This window comes from Dipodomys merriami, unplaced genomic scaffold, assembly GCF_024711535.1.
Source record: "Dipodomys merriami isolate MVZ:Mamm:240054 unplaced genomic scaffold, mDipMer1.0.p SCAF_13, whole genome shotgun sequence".
Taxonomy (NCBI): domain Eukaryota; kingdom Metazoa; phylum Chordata; class Mammalia; order Rodentia; family Heteromyidae; genus Dipodomys; species Dipodomys merriami.
In genome coordinates, this window is record NW_027202604.1 from 39,657,531 (window position 1) to 39,675,367 (window position 17,837).

General features: G+C 54.4%; 1 protein-coding gene across 6 annotated transcripts in view; it reads right to left on the bottom strand.

The window, feature by feature from the left end:
- Nucleotides 1-7,409: 7,409 nt before the first annotated feature.
- The window catches only part of LOC138824837 (FYVE, RhoGEF and PH domain-containing protein 5-like), a 58,309-nt gene continuing 47,881 nt past the window's right edge, over nucleotides 7,410-17,837 (bottom strand). For 4 of the 6 annotated variants that reach the window (XM_070019202.1, XM_070019203.1, XM_070019198.1 and 1 more), the window contains exons 13-21: nucleotides 17,581-17,664; nucleotides 17,226-17,305; nucleotides 15,911-16,010; nucleotides 15,534-15,671; nucleotides 14,730-14,883; nucleotides 13,425-13,540; nucleotides 11,701-11,829; nucleotides 9,100-9,251; nucleotides 7,410-8,724 (exon numbers count right to left, since the gene is read on the bottom strand). In XM_070019202.1, coding sequence (XP_069875303.1) covers nucleotides 8,688-8,724; nucleotides 9,100-9,251; nucleotides 11,701-11,829; nucleotides 13,425-13,540; nucleotides 14,730-14,883; nucleotides 15,534-15,671; nucleotides 15,911-16,010; nucleotides 17,226-17,305; nucleotides 17,581-17,664 — 990 coding nt within the window. In that variant the 3' untranslated portion in view covers nucleotides 7,410-8,687. The remainder of the gene's footprint in view (nucleotides 8,725-9,099; nucleotides 9,252-11,700; nucleotides 11,830-13,424; nucleotides 13,541-14,729; nucleotides 14,884-15,533; nucleotides 15,672-15,910; nucleotides 16,011-17,225; nucleotides 17,306-17,580; nucleotides 17,665-17,837) is intronic. The other 2 variants (XM_070019201.1, XM_070019200.1) reach the window with 1 other exon arrangement.

The following is a 17,837-nucleotide window of genomic DNA, read 5'->3' on the forward strand; positions in this document are numbered from 1 at the left end:
GTAACAACTAATGCATCTTTTTTTCTTTCTTTTTTTGGTTGGTTGTGGGGCTTGAACTCTGGACCTGGGGGCTGTCCCTAATCTTTTCAACTCAAGGCAAGTGCTCTACCACTTGTGCCACAGTGCCACTTCTGGTTTTCTGGTGGTTAATTGGAGATAAAGAGTCTTACCGACTTTCCTTTCCTAGCTGGCTTTGAACTGCGATCCTCAGATCTCAGCCTCCTGAGTAGCTAGGATTACAGGCATGAGCCACAGGCACAGGTGCATCTTAAAAACCAGAGCTGACTCAAGTTATGAATGAACCACCTTCACTAAGATAACTTCCACTGCTTCCTGCTATGCTAATTTAGAGAACGTGTGTGTGTGTGTGTGTGTGTGTGTGTGTGTGTGTGTGTGTGTGTGTGTGTGTGTGTGTGTGTGTGTGTGTGTGTGTGTGTGTGTGTGTGTGTGTGTGTGTGTGTGTGTGTGTGTGTGTGTGTGTGTGTGTATGCAACCCAGGACCTCATGGCTGCTGAGCAAGTGCTCTACCACTGTGATAAACCAACCCCTGAATTTAAATTTTGAAATAGGCACTTTATCAAATGTTTTACCTATTGTGATGTTTTCCCCTCTGAAGCCATAACAAGAATTGCTATGTTGAATCCTTTACTAGGACCTTTGTCTCTCATAACTTCCCTAAACAAAAGACACAGTTATGTCCTCATTACCTTGCTCATGTAACTAACCCCTCTGTACAGTATTTTTACAATAAAAAATGTATTAAAATAGTAAAAAAGTTTACTCTTCAAATTTTTCAGAAAATTTAAGTCAAGGGATTCATTGGGGCAGTGGGGTTGTTTAATTTTTTTTTTTTTAATCTCATAGGTCAGGAGCTTGAACCTAGAGCCTCACATACGTTTGGCGTGTATTCAGCTTCCAGGCCAGACTCTCCCTTTCCCCCAAATGTCACTTTTTTTCAAAAGGCCACTCTCCCCTCCTCCTTAGGGGAGGCCCTATTGGGGATAATTCATCCCCGGGGGAGACGGTAATGTCTTCATAATTACAAGATGGAAGGTCTTTGTGGAACACATGAAGTTTGAATTTAAACAAAATTGCTACCATGAAAAGCAATGATCATTTTTCACCTGACCCCACAAACTAAGACTCGAGGCCTTGCTGAGAAGCTGTAATTTTAAAGGAGCTATCTAACTTTATGCCTTTAATAACTTTCATAATTATACATGTCAGAGTAATCAAGTCTCATGCTTTAGGATGCAGCCCGTTACTACGGCGATCTAAGTCATTTATTTCCCCATGTACACTGCTGCACACCCCAGGATAGCCCCATTACACACTTGTATATGCTAGTGCAGGCTAGGGCTGTTGGAGCAGACACTGGATTCAAGGACCATAGAGTTCCCGGAGACTGGCATCCTTCACAGGTTATTGTCTGCTTTATTGAGCATGAGACATTTTTGTATATTGCCATTGATAAACATGCTTGAAAAGTGCAGCCAGATCTTTACACTCTTCACCCGTAAGTCTGCCACCTCATGTTATTTTGAAGGCGAAAACATGTTATTTTGAATTTCTTTTTTTTTTTTTTTTTGTCAGTCGTGGGGCTTGAACTCTGGGCCTGGGCGCTGTCCCTCAGCTCTTCAGCTCAAGGTGAGCGCTCTACCACTTGAGCTACAGCACCACTTCCGGTTTTCTGGTGGTTTTATTGGAGATAGGAGTCTCATGGTCTTTCTTGCCCGGGCTGGCTTTGAACCGCGATCCTCAGATCTCAGCCTCCTGAGTAGCTAGGATTACAGGCGTGAGCCACCAGCGCCCGGCTGTTATTTTGAATTTCTGTAGTGTTTATAGCTCTTAACTTTTGTTGTTGCCGGTTGTGGAGCCTGAACGCTGGGCCTGGGCGCTGTCCCTCAGCTCTTCAGCTCAAGGCGAGTGCTCTACTGCTTGAGCCGCAGCGCCACTTCCAGTTTTCTAGTGGTTTATTGGAGATAAGAGTCTCACAGACTTTCCTTGCCGTGGCTGGCTTGAACTGCGATCCTCAGATCTCAGCCTCCTGAGTTGTAGCTCTTAATTCTTGGAGGACTTTTATTACTTATAAAAACAATACTGTACACACATCAACTAAGGTGTCACTGTAGTGTGGGTGAGTGCCACCTCATCCCACCCCTCTCCTGCACAATCTCAACTCCCTTGGAGCACTGGGGGAACCAAATGTCTGGGCTCCACCCCAGGCCTCCTTGCCAGGAGGGCCCCCAGAGGAACCCCAGGCCAAGCAAGCTTCAGAGAACTTGAACTTCAGGTGGAGAGGACTCGGGCATGGCCTGAGGTCTGAGCAGCCCAGAGAGGCCGTCACCCCTGCAAGTGACTGGCTGGCCCTCTCTGGGCAGCCTTGGTGTGTCACAAAATTGTGACCTCCTCTGCATACCACTGTGCCTCAGTGTGAGCATGGGTTCTGATGGGTGCATTGCTGGCACCGGTTGGCTTCATCACTGGAACAGTCTCCCTTGGGTGTATCTGCAGGCCACGTGCTCTGAACAGAGCGATCGCTTCCTCTTTGGACTGGACCAGCCAGCGTGTGACAGCTTCCTTCCCACATCAAGACTTCGCAATAAATCCCAGAACACCTGTCCTAACTTCTACTCAATGCAAATTCCTAAGGACTTGAGAACACCAAGTCATTGTTCAATTTTATTAGGTTTATTTCCTATGCCAGTAAGAAAAGTGTGCTGGCGTCCTAACATACTTATCCCTGAGTAATACCTGGGGTTTGTATTAAAAAAAAAAAAAAAGACCCAGCTGTTTATGATAGTATACACTATAGTCTCAGCTTCTCAATGAGGCTAAGGCAGAATTACTTGAGCTAAGGAGTTCAAAATCAACCTGAGCAACGCAACATGATCCCACCTCAAAAAGAAACGTTTGAAAACATACACATTTTGCATTTCCATGTGTGGCTGAGGTAAACCTTACATGTGTGATTATAGAAAAAAAGAACTTTGATTACTAGGGTGATTTTTTTTTTTTTTTTTTTTTGTCCCAAGATGTGAACTCTGGGCCTGGGCGCCATCCCTGAGCTCCTTTTGCTCAAAGCTAGCACCCTAACATTTGAGCCACAGTGCACACTTCTAGCTTTTTCTTTAATTGGAGATAAGAATCTCAGACTTTCCTGCCTGGGCTGGCTTCAAACCTCAATGCTCAGATCTCAGCCTCCTGAGTAGTTAGATTATAGGCATGAGCCACCGGGGCTGGCTTAACTGTGACTATTAGTATAACACATTGGAATAATATTAAATTGTGGGCAAGGACTGCATATTATTATGTGATAAAGTTTAACTTTTCTTAGATAATGGCATACAACATTAATCTATTTAGCTTGGTCAAAATGGAGCGTGGCTACTGTGACTTCAAAGGGAAAGCCCCTATGGACTGACTGCAGCTGGAGATTTCTGATGATTTCAGGCAGGATTTCACACTGCAGGTGTCAGAGAATCACAGCACCAGCACCGCTGTAGAGGAACAGTTAGGGTATATAGGTGCCGCCTTGGCTAGGCCTGGCTTTGTCAACTGAGTTGTTGACCCCAGGCAAGTGACCTGCTATTTTGAGTCTCCAGTGTGTTCATGTGCAAAGCGAGAATAGCCACAGCATGCCTCCTCAGGTCTCTGGGGAGGATGAAGTGACAAGGTGAAGGTGCTTAGCACTTAATTGATGCTTATAATTATACACAGGTCCTCAGAGGCCGTGAGAGGTCAGTACTGTTTTTCTACTGATTTGACAGCTGTTTGGGAACTGAAAAGATTGATAGTATCAAGCCAGCTCCCCAATCCTACTTACTATACTATTGAGGAAATGAATATAGGATGGATGGTCCAGATGGATTGCCCTCTAAGTTATCCAGATCATAAGCCAGCCCAAGCCCGCTGCAAGACACAGCCCTGGTAGCTCTGCCCACTGAAACCAAATTCTCCCAGGAGAATCAGTCCCGAAGGCGGCCACTGAGGTCCCCGCAGCCGTTTTCCTCCAGCCCCCGACTGACTAGTATTAGCAGGCTTCTGTCACCATAGTGAAATACCTGAGTTAATGATAAAGAGAAAAGAGTATCAACTCAGTTACGGAGGTTCTTGACAGCTGACCTCATGAGCCGGGAAGCAAGGAGGTGAGCGGAGTGAGCAAGGAAGGGGTGAGGGTCCCACAATCCCCTTCCAGGGCACACTCCTAATGACACTGGGCCTTCTTCCTAGGCTTTCAACTACCTCCCAAGGACCAAGCCCCTGGGGGTCCTTATTCCAACCACTGCACTGGTCTGACCCTTTTTATTTTTGTTTTTGGTCTGGGCCTGGGCGCTGTCCCTCAGCTCTTCAGCTCAAGGTGAGTGCTTGACCCCTTGAGCCACAGCGCCACTTCGTTTTCTGGTGGTTCACTGGAGATAAGAGTCTCACAGATTTTTCCTGCCAGGGCTGGCTTTGAACCAGGATCCTCAGATCTCAGCCTCCTGAGTAGCTAGGAATGCAGGCGTGAGCCCCCAGCGCTCAGCTCTATACTGGTCTTGGTGGCCCCTTCTCAGTGGCTGGTTGGGGGGCAAGTAGATGTAACTGAGCATGGGCTGCAGAGGCGCAGGGCCCACTGGGCACCGGGAAGACCAAGCAGGCCAGCCGCCTTGGTGGCCGCGGACAGCGACACCTGTAGCTGCAACTCTCGGTGGCAGTGGGCAGGCCAGTCTCTGGGGAGCTACCTGCGTGTGTGGGGTGGGTAGCGGGAAAGAAAAGCCTACAGAACATGGTTCCAGCCTTTCCGACTTTACCCCCTGCTGAGTTAAGCCAATTCCAAGGGGTTTTCTTTTCCTGAGAAGACATCTTGGTGTGGGGCCAGCTGCCCTGTCCTCCAGGGTGTGTGCAAGCACCTTCTTTTCTGAGGCTGGAGGCCGAATCAATTCACAGAATATTCTGGCTTGTTGCCGGCTCTGTTCTGTAGGAAAACTTGAGTTCCAAACCTGGTGTCCCACAAGCCCCAGGAGGGGCTTGTGTTCAGTGACATTTGCGCTGTTGGGGAAATAGAGGCTGTACAACGTGAGGGAGGGGATGCCACCCTTCAGCCTCTGCACGGCTCCTTCCAAGTCTGCATGCTGATGCTAAAATCAGCCCCAGTGTCCCCTCACTCCCACGACCTTTCCTCAGCACCGGGCCACCAGTGGGGCGCAGCAAGCCCACCCGTGAGTGCATCCCCAGCCAGAGAAACATTGCTGATGTGGAGAATTATTAGGGCCAATGAGCGCGATGTCCACCGGGCGATGATGTGTCTGGTATGCTTTAGTGATAAGGAACATTTAGACTACCCAGCTGGTTATTTCGTTGTTTGTTTTAGGTCCAAGCCCTACACTTGAACTGGGTATCTGATGCTTTTGCTCACTGGCTAACCCTCTCCTAACCGAGCCACGTCTCCAACCCCTAGACCAACCCAGTTGGGAGAAACAAATTAGGTCTGCGGGAAGTTGTGAAGCCAGTTGGGGGAAAGTGCATTACCACCTGCCTTCAGGGCAGCGCCGCGTCTGCAGATTTCCAGAAGCAGCAGAGGCTGAGGCTGCACAGGTTCCCGTGAGAAGCAATGAGGAGGAGCCAGGCGGAGGAGGTGGAGGGACGCAGGGGCTGGAAGGCTTGTGCAGGCTGCCGGGGCTTCTCTCCTGGTCTGGTCTGTTTCCTGGGAGAGGAGGTGCTTGCTGTGCAAGTGCTTCTCACCGTGTGATGCAGGACCCAGCTCACTTTCTCGCTGCATGACCATGCTGGCCCTTCTATCTGTTTCTGGACTTCCTAACGCAAGCGTTCACTCTGGGATTTGCTCCCTAATTCTGGAAAGTGCAGGAATAATCTTCCTGTGGCAGAAGACACTGAGGCTCCCAGCTACTCCACCAAGGCCCTTGTTTTCTGAGCTCTGTCTTGTTCACAGCACAGCACAGTAGTTTCTTCCAGGTAAACGCAGCCTTTGTGCGGTGGAGACGCGGCTCTGCCGGGGAGCGGGGGTACGTCTCTCTGGTGTCACAGCTGGTCATTTCTGTAGCTCCTGAGTCCACTAGGAAGGCGTGCCCTCCTGCCAGGCCCCATGGACACACAGGTGGTCAGAATCTGAAATGGGCCAAAGAGGGGGGCAGGGCAGAAGCTGGCCTGAACAGAGAAGCATGGGAGGAAGACATCACTCAAGGTTAGAGCAGGAAGGGCCTTGCTCAGAGTCACAGATCCTCGGGACCTCTGCTAGTTTCCTTTTATAAAACCTATCTAGCATGTTCTGTTTTTTGGTACTAGGGATTGAAGGCAGGGGCTCAAGAATGTAAGGTGAACCATCATTTGAGCCATGCTGCTCCCCGCACCCCCTTCCCCAGGACTTTCATTTTGTTTTTGTTTTTTTGGGAAGACAGGGTCTCACTAACTTTTCCTGGGCTGGCCTTGAATCACAATCTTCCAGCTTCCACCTCCCAAATAGCTAGGATTACAGGCATGCGCCACTACACTAAATATTTAGCGTATCAATAGTCCACACATTTAAAAATATACAGAAATAAAAGCCCTAATAACTCTCCTTTGAAGAGCATCAGAAATGGGTGAAAGAGGTAAAAAAAATATAGGATAAAAAGAGACAAGAGCTGGCTTGGTGGTAGAGGACTTGCCTAGCATACATGGGTTCTATCCTTAGCACCTAAAAAAATTGGGGTGGGAGGGGATCTAAAGTAAAAGAAGTGTTCAGAGACTATTAATAGTAGAATACTGCCTGAAACTTCCCATCACCCGGGAGATGCATTTCAAGACCCCAGAGGATGCCTGACCACTGAATCCTACAGAGTGTTTTCCTATGTATAACACTTGTGATGGTTTCACTTAAAAGGTAGCTCGGTGAGAGATTACTTAGAGTAACTAATAAGAAAATGGGACAACTACAATATATACTATAATAGAAATGATTTAAAACATGAGTTATTTATTTTCTGGAACTCTCCATTTAAGATTTCCAGATCACAGTTGACCTCAGGTAATTGTAAGCACAGAAAGGAACCTCACATAAGAAGAATGACTGCATTTTGTTTTTGTGCCAGTCCTGGGGTTTGAACTCCGGGCCTGGGTGCTGTCCTTGAGCTTTTTTGCTAGAGGCTGGCACTCTACCACTTGAACCACAGCTCCATTTCTGGCTTTTTTTTTCCTTTTGATGGTTAATTGGAGATAAGAGTCTCATGGACTTCCCTGCCTAGGCTGGCTTCAAACAGTCATCCTCAGACCTCAGCCTCCTGAGTAGCTAGGATTACAGGTGTGAGCCACAGGTAAGTGGATATGACCACGTGGGACTAGGAGGCCCAAAACACACATCTGACGAAAACAGTTCTGCCAGAATGAAGATTTCAAGAGCCAACAGAAAGATCTGTCTGAGTCACATGGTCTGAGTTCATTAATTATGTTTAATGCAAACCTTTAAAAAGAAGAACTGGGAACTAGAAAAAAAAAAAAACCTTTCCCTGAAAATATTTAATTCTAGTCAGTCCTTGAGGTGGGGCTTTTTACACAGCGTGGGCGCGGCCCGTGTGAGGCGGCAGGACGGCAGGACACAGCGGCTGGCATCTGAAGATGATGTGAGTCTTTGGTTCTCACTGCAAGGACCGAAGCACGAGTCCCGGCGCACTCCCTCTCTACGTAAAACCACCCAGCCTAACAAGCAGCATCGCCAGCAGGAAACAGCTCAGCATCCGGTGTGCCACCCCCTGGGCTCTTCTCACTGTGTCCAGAACCATCTGCCGAGACAGAATCATCTTCTGATGACAGCTCCTTTTCTCTCTCCTTTCCCTCTTCCAGGAAACCACAAGGCTCTGGAGTTCCAGCCTGAGGGTTCCTGTGCGTGGACAGTAAGGACAGGCTTTCTGGAACACGCATGGGCAGTCACAGAAAAGGCACAGAATAAATTAAAGCCACCACTGAGTCTTCAAAGGGTGTGGGCTGACCTCTGGAGGCAGCTGCTGTGTGGTATACTGAGGACTTCCTGGGGGGAGCGGGGAGCCGTCCTTCAATAAGTTATGGCAGGAAATGGGTCTTAGAACCAGCAGGCAGGAAACACACTCCCTCCCTTAGGCAGCAGAGCGCAGCCCTGGCAGAGATGCCAAGAGTTCAGGCCAGGGCTAAGCCCTTGCACGCACAGCCGGCCAGGGACTGGCGATGGGTCGTGCACAGACGCCCTCTGCTGTTGACTTCAGCGTGTCATTTGGAAAGCGGCACCGGAAGTGGCAGTCGGGCGCCAGTAAAGTGCTTTGGGTGAGTGTGGCTGCTCCTCAGCGGCGGGTCTCATCACCAGAGGCAGCATGGGAAGTGTGGGAGGCGACACTGTTTACCGTGAGGGAACATGGGAAAGCTCGTTTCCACTAACAAGCAAATCTGCATTCCTAGACGTCCTTGTTGTACTGGCTTCCCCAGCTTGAGACGCGCCTCGAACTCGCTGCTGAATCAGGGAGTCATGGAGGGCTGGGGACGTGGGCAGAGGAGATGTCCAGAAACATTCCGTGCGGGCTTCACTGGAGAAGGCGAAACGGGGTCACAGCCAACAGGCCGAGCTCCGTGCCGGGCCCGGCTGTGCCTGCGTCGGGTGGGGGGAGTCAGGACATGGAATAACTTCTGGAAGGGTTCACATATCAACCTAAGAGTTTGTGCTGAGGGCGCGTGGCTGGTGACTGCTATAACACGCTGGCATCTTCCATGGCCGCCATCCACCTACCAAACAGAAGACAACGTTTAGCGTCACCGCTCCACCAGAACTCAGCACGGAAACCCAAGTGCCTGGGCCTGATGTGCCAGTCTGGAATCCAGGTCTGTGTCCTGGTCCTGTCCGCTTCCCAGACAGCTTTCCCGTAGTGAGCAAAAGGCCCGGGATGCAGCGTGGCAGTTTACTGCATCTGTGCACATCTGAACAAATGAGTCAGCACCATCTAAAAACCCTCCTGGCCTGGAACAGGGGTCTGGGCCCCCGTGCTAGTCTGGGGGTGACTGGCTTGGGCAGGCGGGGGGGGGGTGTTGGCTGGAGCTGTGGGAATGACCCATGTCCCAGTGGCAGCGGGACAAGGACAGAGAACTGGCTGTTTGCCGCACCTCTGAGCGGAGCCGCCGTCCTCCGCCCTGAAGCTGTAAAACAGGCTCTTCTTGTGGTACAGGTGGAAGGCCGCCCCCGCCGCACTGCCGCCTTCTTTGTCCGGAGCAATGGTGAAGCCCAGCAGAGGCATACTCTCCAGGGCCACTCTGTCCTGCAGCGGGCAGAAGGAGAGCCACACTGAACACAGCACCAGAGAGGGCGGAGCAGTGGCACGCACTGGGGCCGCGATGGGAGACTCCCAAGGAGCACCTCCGGAGGGGCACGTCCACGGGGGGGGGGGCAGGTCGCGAGGGGCATGTCATAGGGAGCACCTCCATGAGGGGCAGCGGCCCCCCACTCTCCATCCTGGCCGCCAAGCGCCAGCCTGAGCAAGGGCAGCCTGTTAAAGGCAACGTATTTTCACCTCTGTTGTTTTCTATTGACAGCAGCAGGCACAGGAGCTGCCCCCTTCAAAGATGGAAACAAGGCTCAGAGAAGATCGTGTCCTAAGACCACACAGCCAGGGAGGGGAGGAGCCAGAACTTGGAATGACAGCCTTGGAGCTTCTGACATTGTTCCCACTGGCTTGATTAGCTGGCGATCCAGCTGTTCAGAGACTGGACTCATCCCTGGGCCATTCCTCCAACCCTTATTTATGATGTGTCAATATGAAACCCTGAGGACAGCTTGCTATGAAGCAGCCAGCAAGCCAGGCGCCAGTGGCTCACACCTGTAATCCTCCTTGCTACTCAGGAGGCTGAGATCTGAGGATTATGGTTCAAAGCCAGCTCCTGTAGAAATGTCCGTGAGAATTTCATGTCCAGTTAATCACAAAAAAGCCAGAAGTGGAGCTGTGGCTCAAGTAGCAGAGTGTTAACCATGAACAATAAAGCTCAGGGACAGTGTTCAGCCCTTGAGTTCAAAGCCCTAAGACTCACACACTCACACACACACACACACACATAAAAAAGTGCAAGCAAGGGCTGGGAAGGTGGCTCAGTGGTAAAGCGCTTGCCTTGCATGCTTGAGGCCCTGGGTTCGATTCCTCAGCACTCATAAGCAAAAAAAAAAAAAAGCAGGAAGTGGTGCTGTGGCTCAAGTGGTAGAGCGCTAGCCTTGAGCTGAAGAGCTGAGGGGCAGCGCCCAGGCTCAGAGTTCAGGCCCACAACCGGACCCAAAATAAAAAAAACAAAACAAAAAGGTGCAGGAAATTTAGGGTGTGTGTGCCAGAGAACATAGATGGATCTTAAACACATAATGGGAAACCAAATATTTGTGTGTGAAAGGATTTCTATGCTCATACATTTATGTAAGTAAAAAAATGCATAAAACAGATTTGGAAAAATCAGATATAACTAAGCAGCCTAGAATGGTGGTGCGCTAAGGAAGGAGGGTTGCAGCGTCTGTGGATACAAATCTGAATCAAAGATCACAAACAAGAGATTAGAAAAGCAGCAGCAGTTGGGTGCCAATGGCTCACACCTGTAATCCTCGCTTCTCAGGAAGCTGAGATCTTGAGGACCTCAGTTTGTGGCCAGCCTGGCCAGACGGGGCCTGAGGACAGAAACCTTTCAGAAGGTGAAACAAGTTAAGGCTGAGGTCGAGGCAAAATTAGACAGCCCCTGACCAGAGACAGGCACCAGCTGATTGGTAGGACTCCCTCATCAGTATTTCTAGATTGAGAAGACATGAAAGAAATATCCAGGCACAAGCCTGTAATCGTAGCCACGGGAGGCAGGTGGAGGCCAGCCTGGGAATAAGTTTGAGAGACTTATCTCAACCAGTGGCCAGGCAGAGTGGCAAGAGCCTGTTCTGCCAGAGACAGAAAGCACAAAGTCTGGGTGCTGGAGTGTATGCTTATAATCCCCAGCAACCTCGGGAAGCACATGTAGGAGGATCTTGAGACAGGCATAAAGCAAGACTCTACCTCAAAAATAACCAAGGCAAAAAGGGGCTGGAAGCATGGCTTGAGTGGTAGAGCACCTGCTCAGCCAGCAGAGGCACTGAGTTCAGATGCCAGCACTGGCCCCCAGGAAAGCATCACAAATGATCTCATTCATTTAGAAGCACTGCTTGAGCTGATGGCGAAAGCCTATTACTTCCCACTATTCCAGAGGCTGAGATCCGAGAACGGCAATTCAAAGCCAGCACCAGCAGAAGAGTCCAGGAGACTCTTAACTCGTTAACCACTAAAACTCTGCACGTGGAGGTACAGCTCAAGTAGTAGAGTACCAGCCTGGAGCAAAAAAGGTAAGGGAAAGTGTCCAGGTCTTGAGTTCAAGCCCTAGTGCTGGCACAAAACAACAACCACGTAAAGAGTAACTTCCTGTAAGCTGCTGAATTTTGTCCCAAGCATCCAAAATGGAGAAGAAGGTTTTTCTTTTGTGGCGTGTCTGGCTCGATCTGGGTGCTGGGCCTTTCCGGTGATATGACCACCCTCTGGTGCCAGGTGTGCACACCACACCTCCTAACTCCCACAGACTGCATGCGTCCCCGCCCCATGTGCCCCGTGCATCCACACACAGTCTCTGCAGGTAGCATGGGTCCCAGCACCCCGGATCGCAGGGCCCTGCAGGTGGCAGGGGCCTCCCAGGGGAGAGGAAAGCAAGCATGCGCCCTACCTCGCTGGCCGCATAGGTGTAGAGCACTTTGCCCTTGATGACGAACCAGAGCTTCTTCCAGGGCCGCTTGCCCCTCTTGCAGCGGCTCAGATAGCCGCTGATGGCCGCGCCCTCACCAGAGGCGGACACCTGGCGGAAGGGAAGAAGAGCGGTTAGGTGTCAGGTGGCAAGGCACCGGTGAAACAGAGCCAACAGGACAGAGCAAGCCGCCAGCAGACCGGCGGTCATGTCAGTCATGGGGCTTGAACTCAGGACTTGGGTGCCGTCCCTGAACTTTTCTGATCAAGGCTAGCACTCTGCCACTTAAGCAGTTTTCCTGTGATTAGTTGGAGATAAGAATCTCACAGACTTTCCCTGCCCCAGCTGGCTCTGAACTGCAATCCTCAGATCTCAGCCTCCCGTGTACTAGGATTACAGGTGTGTGCCACCAGCACCCATCCTCTAGTATCAATTTGATGGAGGTGGCCTCCTGGGGAGGAGGAAGACGCACTTCTCACCATGTATCCTTTTGCATGTGATTTTGATATTTGTTTACTTTTTAACATATTTATTTATTTTTGCTGGGTGCCAATGGTTCATGCCTATGATCCTAGCTAATCAGGAGGCTAAGATCTGAGGATCGTGGTTTGAAGCCATCCCAGGAAGGAACGTCCATGAGACTCTTATCTCCAATTAACTATCAAAAAGCTAGAAGTAGCAGGGTGCTGGTGGCTCACACCTGTAATTCTAGCTATTGAGGAGGCTGAGATCTGAGGATTGTGGTTCAAAGCCAGCCTGGGCAGGAAAGTCCATGAGATTCTTATCTCCAATAAACCAGGCAGAAAACTGGAAGTGGCGCTGTGGCTCGAGAGGTAGAGTGCTTGCTGAAGAGTGCTTGAGCTGAAGAGCTGAGGGACATCGCCTAGGCCCCAAGTTCAAGTCCCAGTATAAACAAACAAACAAACTTTCATCACACATATATTATTACAAAGTTTTTTTTCTCTTTTTCTATGGTGCGTCTGGGGGAGGTGGGGAGTGACCCAGGGCCTGGTGTATTCTAGGCAAGCGCTCTACTGCTGAGCTGAGCACTCCTTCAGCCCTACGTGTAAGACTTTTCATTTCTGGAAGGAGTGAGTTGATGCACAGAAGCGTCCCCACCTAAGTTGTTACTCCCTACCACTGTTCAAGTCACGCATTGCCACCTGCTACTTGATAATGAATCTTAACGGGGCGGCTTGGGAACAGCGGATCACACGCGTCCCGATGGCTCGTTTGTTCACAGGCACACATTGGTCTGCGGTCGTGATTAGAATGCAGACACGGATCTGTTTCTACTTGTGGGCTGACTAGGTTTCCCCCCCTCACCCTTCTGGGTGGGCGCCCAGCGTGGGGTCAGGGCTCAGCTCAGAGGCCCTAAGATGGAGGATGAGAAGCACAGGTGAGGAGCTGGTGCAGCGGCCCCGCGGGCCCCATGGCAGAGGGGTGGGGCAGGAAGGAAGGGAAGGGAAGGGGAAGATGCGGAGGGGACAGGCAGGGAGGACGCTTTGCCCCTCCCCCGCGGGCATCTTCTGGGCGCACAGCAGGCAGGCTCGTTCTCCAGCAGGCATCACAGACCAGAGTGCCCTTCGCAGGGGCGGGAAGCTCTTGAAGGAATTGTTTGTCCAGTCTGCTGTAACGGGGGAGCCGGACCCCATTCTCTGGTGAGTCTCCCCTCTCAGGGGGCACAGGGACCCCACCTGCCTTACCTCAGTCAGGGCCGAAGGAACCTTTTTCTGCTTCTTGAAGGTAGAGGGGCTGATGCTCTGGAGGACGGAGGAGAAGCGGGGCGAGGACAGGGGGAAGCTCATGCTCACGGGCCGCTCTGCGTGGGGAGGGTGGGAAGCGGTGGAGGTGGTTATGCGGGCAGTGGGAGGGGGCGGGGCTTGGAAACCTCAGCGTGGCCCCGGGAGGGGGCAGCGCCGGGCTGCACCTGCTCTCCCTCCCGCCCCAGCTGCTGGACACCACGCAGCCTGTCCCTTCGTCACCGGCCCTCTGCCCTTCCCCGTGTTCCCATCCACCCCTGGAGGTCCCACAGGGAGCAGGCCTATGGGGCACCCCAGTGGGCTCTGGGGTAACATGGGCCCAACGCCCTGTCTACCGTGTTCCCTCACAGAAACACCACCCCCTGAACGCAGCTGTCTGCAGAAGCCGTCTGTGGGAACACAGTCGATTGCCCATGGAACACAGGTGTGGGGAGGCTTGAACTCCCATCTGTGTCCTGAGCTGTCTCTGCCCCTCCTCCTCCTAAGGGGAGCGCGGGCTGGGGCAGGAGAGTGCGGGCTGGGGCAGGAGAGCGCAGGCTGGGGCAGGGGAGCCAGGCTGGGGCAGGGGAGCGTGGGCTGGGGCAGGGGAGCGTGCGCTGGGGCAGGGGAGCTTGGGCTGGGGCAGGGGAGCGTGTGCTGGGGCAGGGGAGCTTGGGCTGGGGCAGGGGAGTGGGGGCTGGGGCAGGGGAGCTCGGGCTGGGGCAGGGGAGCTTGGGCTGGGGCAGGGGAGCGTGTGCTGGGGCAGGGGAGCTCGGGCTGGGGCAGGCAGGGAAGCGGGGGCTGGGGCAGAGGAGCATGCGCTGGGGCAGGGGAGCGTGCGCTGGGGCAGGGGAGCGTGCGCTGGGGCAGGGGAGCGTGTGCTGGGGCAGGGAAGCTCGGGCTGGGGCAGGGGAGCGGGGGCTGGGGCAGGGGAGCTTGGGCTGGGGCAGGGAAGCTTGGGCTGGGGCAGGGAAGCTTGGGCTGGGGCAGGGGAGTGTGCGCTGGGGCAGGGGAGCGTGCGCTGGGGCAGGGGAGCGCTGGCTGGGGCAGGGGAGCTCGTGCTGGGGCAGGGGAGCGGGGGCTGGGGCAGGGGAGTGTGCGCTGGGGCAGGGGAGCGTGCGCTGGGGCAGGGGAGCGCTGGCTGGGGCAGGGGAGCGCGGGCTGGGGCAGGGGAGCTCGTGCTGGGGCAGGGGAGCGGGGGCTAGGGCAGGGGAGTGTGCGCTGTGGCAGGCGGGCGGGAGGGGGGAAGGTGAGGAGCACGCAGCTCACCTCTCATGGGGCCCAGGACGGCCCCGCCCCGCTTCTTCAGCTCCCCGAAGCAGCCGTCGCACACCTTGGCCATCCGGTCCTTGAGGTACTTCAGTGGGTACTTGTTCCGGGAGCAGTTCCGGCACACGATCTGCACGCCGTGTGGAGCACGTGTCTGAGCCGTCATCACCGTCTCAGTGTGTGAAGGAGACTGTCCGGCCTCCCTTAGCTCCACTCACCCCCACCTCCTCCAAGGAGCCCAAGGTCTGGCCCTTGCCCAGGGCCATGGCTGAGCCCTGGGCTCCCAGGCCTCGGGCCCAATGCAAGAACCACAACCCGTATGATCCGATACTCTTAGGGTCCAGCCCGAAGCTGTCTTTTCTTTGGCAATACTGGGTTTGAACCCGAGTTCTTGCCCTTGCTAGGTAGGCATTCTGACACTTGAGCCACGCTCTAGCCCTTTCTGTGTTTTTCAAATAGGGTCTTTCTCCTGGGTTGGCTTGGACAGCAATCCTCTTATGTTTTCCACACCGCTCAGGTGACAGGTGTGAACCATCACAACACACGTAGCTTTTTATTAGCCAAGATGAGGTTTTACACTTTTTCCCCTCCTGGCTAGCCTTAAACCACAATCCTCCTGATTTCGGCCTCCCAAGTAGCTGGGATAGGATCATGTTCTTTTGAAAATATCCCAGGCCTGGGGCTGGGAGCCGCAGATTCATGATACCGTGAAGTGTCAAGAACACTCCACCTGTCCGGGGGTCCGGGACTAGAAGGGGATCACACGAGCCCCCCACGGCCGCACTCACCAGGCCGGCTACTTACCTTACCACAGGCGTGGCAGTGATGGCGCCTGAGGGTGAGCGAGAAGTCGCAGCCGCAGTTCATGCACATCAGGACGTGTGTGACGGGCACCAGTGTCGGGGGTCTCTCTCCCAGGCTGACCCCCAGCCTCTCCCGAACCTGCAGTGTCAGAGTCAGAAGGCCGTCAGACAGCAGCTCGATGGGGCAAGCCTGGTCGCCCCCGCCCGGCAGAACAGACACGGGCCAGGGCCCTGCAGGAGGAGCCTCTCCTGACCCCTGCTCCGCAGCCCTTGGGTGGGGAGCACAGTGGAGCACAGTGGGGAGCACAGCGCGTTGGGGCACCGTGCTGACTGAGGCCGGGGCTGGGGTGCACCCGCCCGGCGTCCCCGCCCTCTCACCTCCACGCTGTGCTGGAAGGCCGCCAGCGCCTGGGCCTTGTAGTCCTCGGGGAGCGCTCTGCTCAGGCATCCGTGCCACTCGTCCCTCTCTGCGCAGGAGCTGTGGGCGCAGCTGGTGAGCCTGGTGGCTCTCGGCGGACGCATCCTCCTCTAAGCCCCTGCCCGGACACCTAGCCCCGCAGCCAGAGCGCGGGCCACCCGCCGGCCCCACGGGCCACCCGCCGGCCCCTCGCTCGCTAGCCGGACAGCCACGTGCCCCTCCCCTCCGGGGAAGTGCTGCCCTCTAACTGGCGGTGGGGTGTGGTGGGGCTGGGATGCGATGTGGAGGGTGGAGCCCCACGCTTTAGAAGGGCCCGGCTGGCAGGAGACATCCTGCCATCCCATCCGGTCTCCACCTTCCACCTTGTTTCCCACACCCATACACCTCCCACGGCCGACTTTCCAGCTCCCTCCCTCTCTGCCTGGTACAGCTCCCTGCCCGGGTACAGGGCCATGCTGTACTGCATGGGGTGGCAGTTCCCACAGCGTCCGCTAGGTGTCACAATGTCCCCGCACGGAGTGGGTAGTGGCCCAGAAGACCAGAAGAGTCTGGGCAGGGAGGGGACACGGTGGCCAGGGAGGGAGAGGGTGGGACATGGAGGTGGCGTGGACCTGGTCAGGCGCCATCTTGGTAAAAGGGACCCAGTCCTCTGCCCGGGCTCCGGTGCGGGGGTCTGGGCGGAAGGCGACAGGCCCGTGCCTGCCAGTGACTTGGAGCCTGCCTGTCTGAAGGCCTGGGCACCGCTGCCACCACCTCAGTAATAATGGCTGGGCGGACAGAATCTCCACCCTGGGCCTCGGCGTGCCCATTTTACATCAAGAAGAAGAGTCCTTCCTCTCAGGAGGCTAGAAGGCTGGCTCCCGGCCTCTACGTGAGGAGCTAGTCCGTGGGCTTCTGTTGAGGCAGCTTGAACAAAGAAGCCCCCGAAGCAGACCCCCGGCTCGCGCTCTTCGCCCTGCCTCCTGCATCCCCCCCGCCCCCCCGAAAGCGGCATCAGACTGCGCCACGCACGGCCCTGAGCACTCAGCTCACTCGCCTGCACGCTTCCCGCTGCCCCTGACCCACCACAAAGAAGCACCAACTACCTCGACCTCCAGCCACACCCGGAACCTTAGGCGGAGGCAGTCTTTCTGGGGTGAGAAGGTGGAGCTGTTGCTATAAGGATCAGATGCTACAAGGGTGTGACCACACAATGCTTAAGAGAGGTTGAAAACAAAGAAAGGTCTTCGGTCCCCCAGGTGCGAGGTCCCCCAGGTGCGAGGATGAAGGCGGTACCTGGCGGAGAGCGTGAGGCACGACTCAGGAGTCTCGATCTTCAGCGCGTAGGGCACTCGCTCCATCACAGGGCGGCTGACCTGCCAGGAAACCAGCAGCAGCTGTCCAGGGCGGCAGGGAGGGGCGAGCACTGATCTCCATTGGGACATGGATGCCCCCTTCGCCTCAGTTTCCCCACCCGCCCAGGCAAGCCTCGACAGGATGGCAGGTGTTGGAGGCCCAGCTGCCCAGGTGAGGTCTGGCTCCTGGTGGAGACGTGGGTTCTAAAGGGAACACCTGTCCCCTGGGGCTTCCTCTGTCCCCTTTGTATGTCCCCTGGAGCGCCTGCAGGGCCCGGAGGGCCCAGGCCTCCTACCTTCATGCTGGCAACGGGCAGCGAGCTCTTCAGACGGTACTTCCCGTCCTTCTGCGGGGACGTGTAGAGAAGGACGTCGCTCATCTGGGGAGAAGGCAACTCTGTCAGAGGTGACACCTCAGCTTTGGGGCGCACGGGCTCCTGGCACACCTCAAGGGACCCCCTTCAGCTGAGCAAACCATTCTGTACCCCACTCCCTGTCAGGAGCTCAACAGAAAGCAAAGCCTGTTTCCTGAACATGTCACGCTCGGGGATGT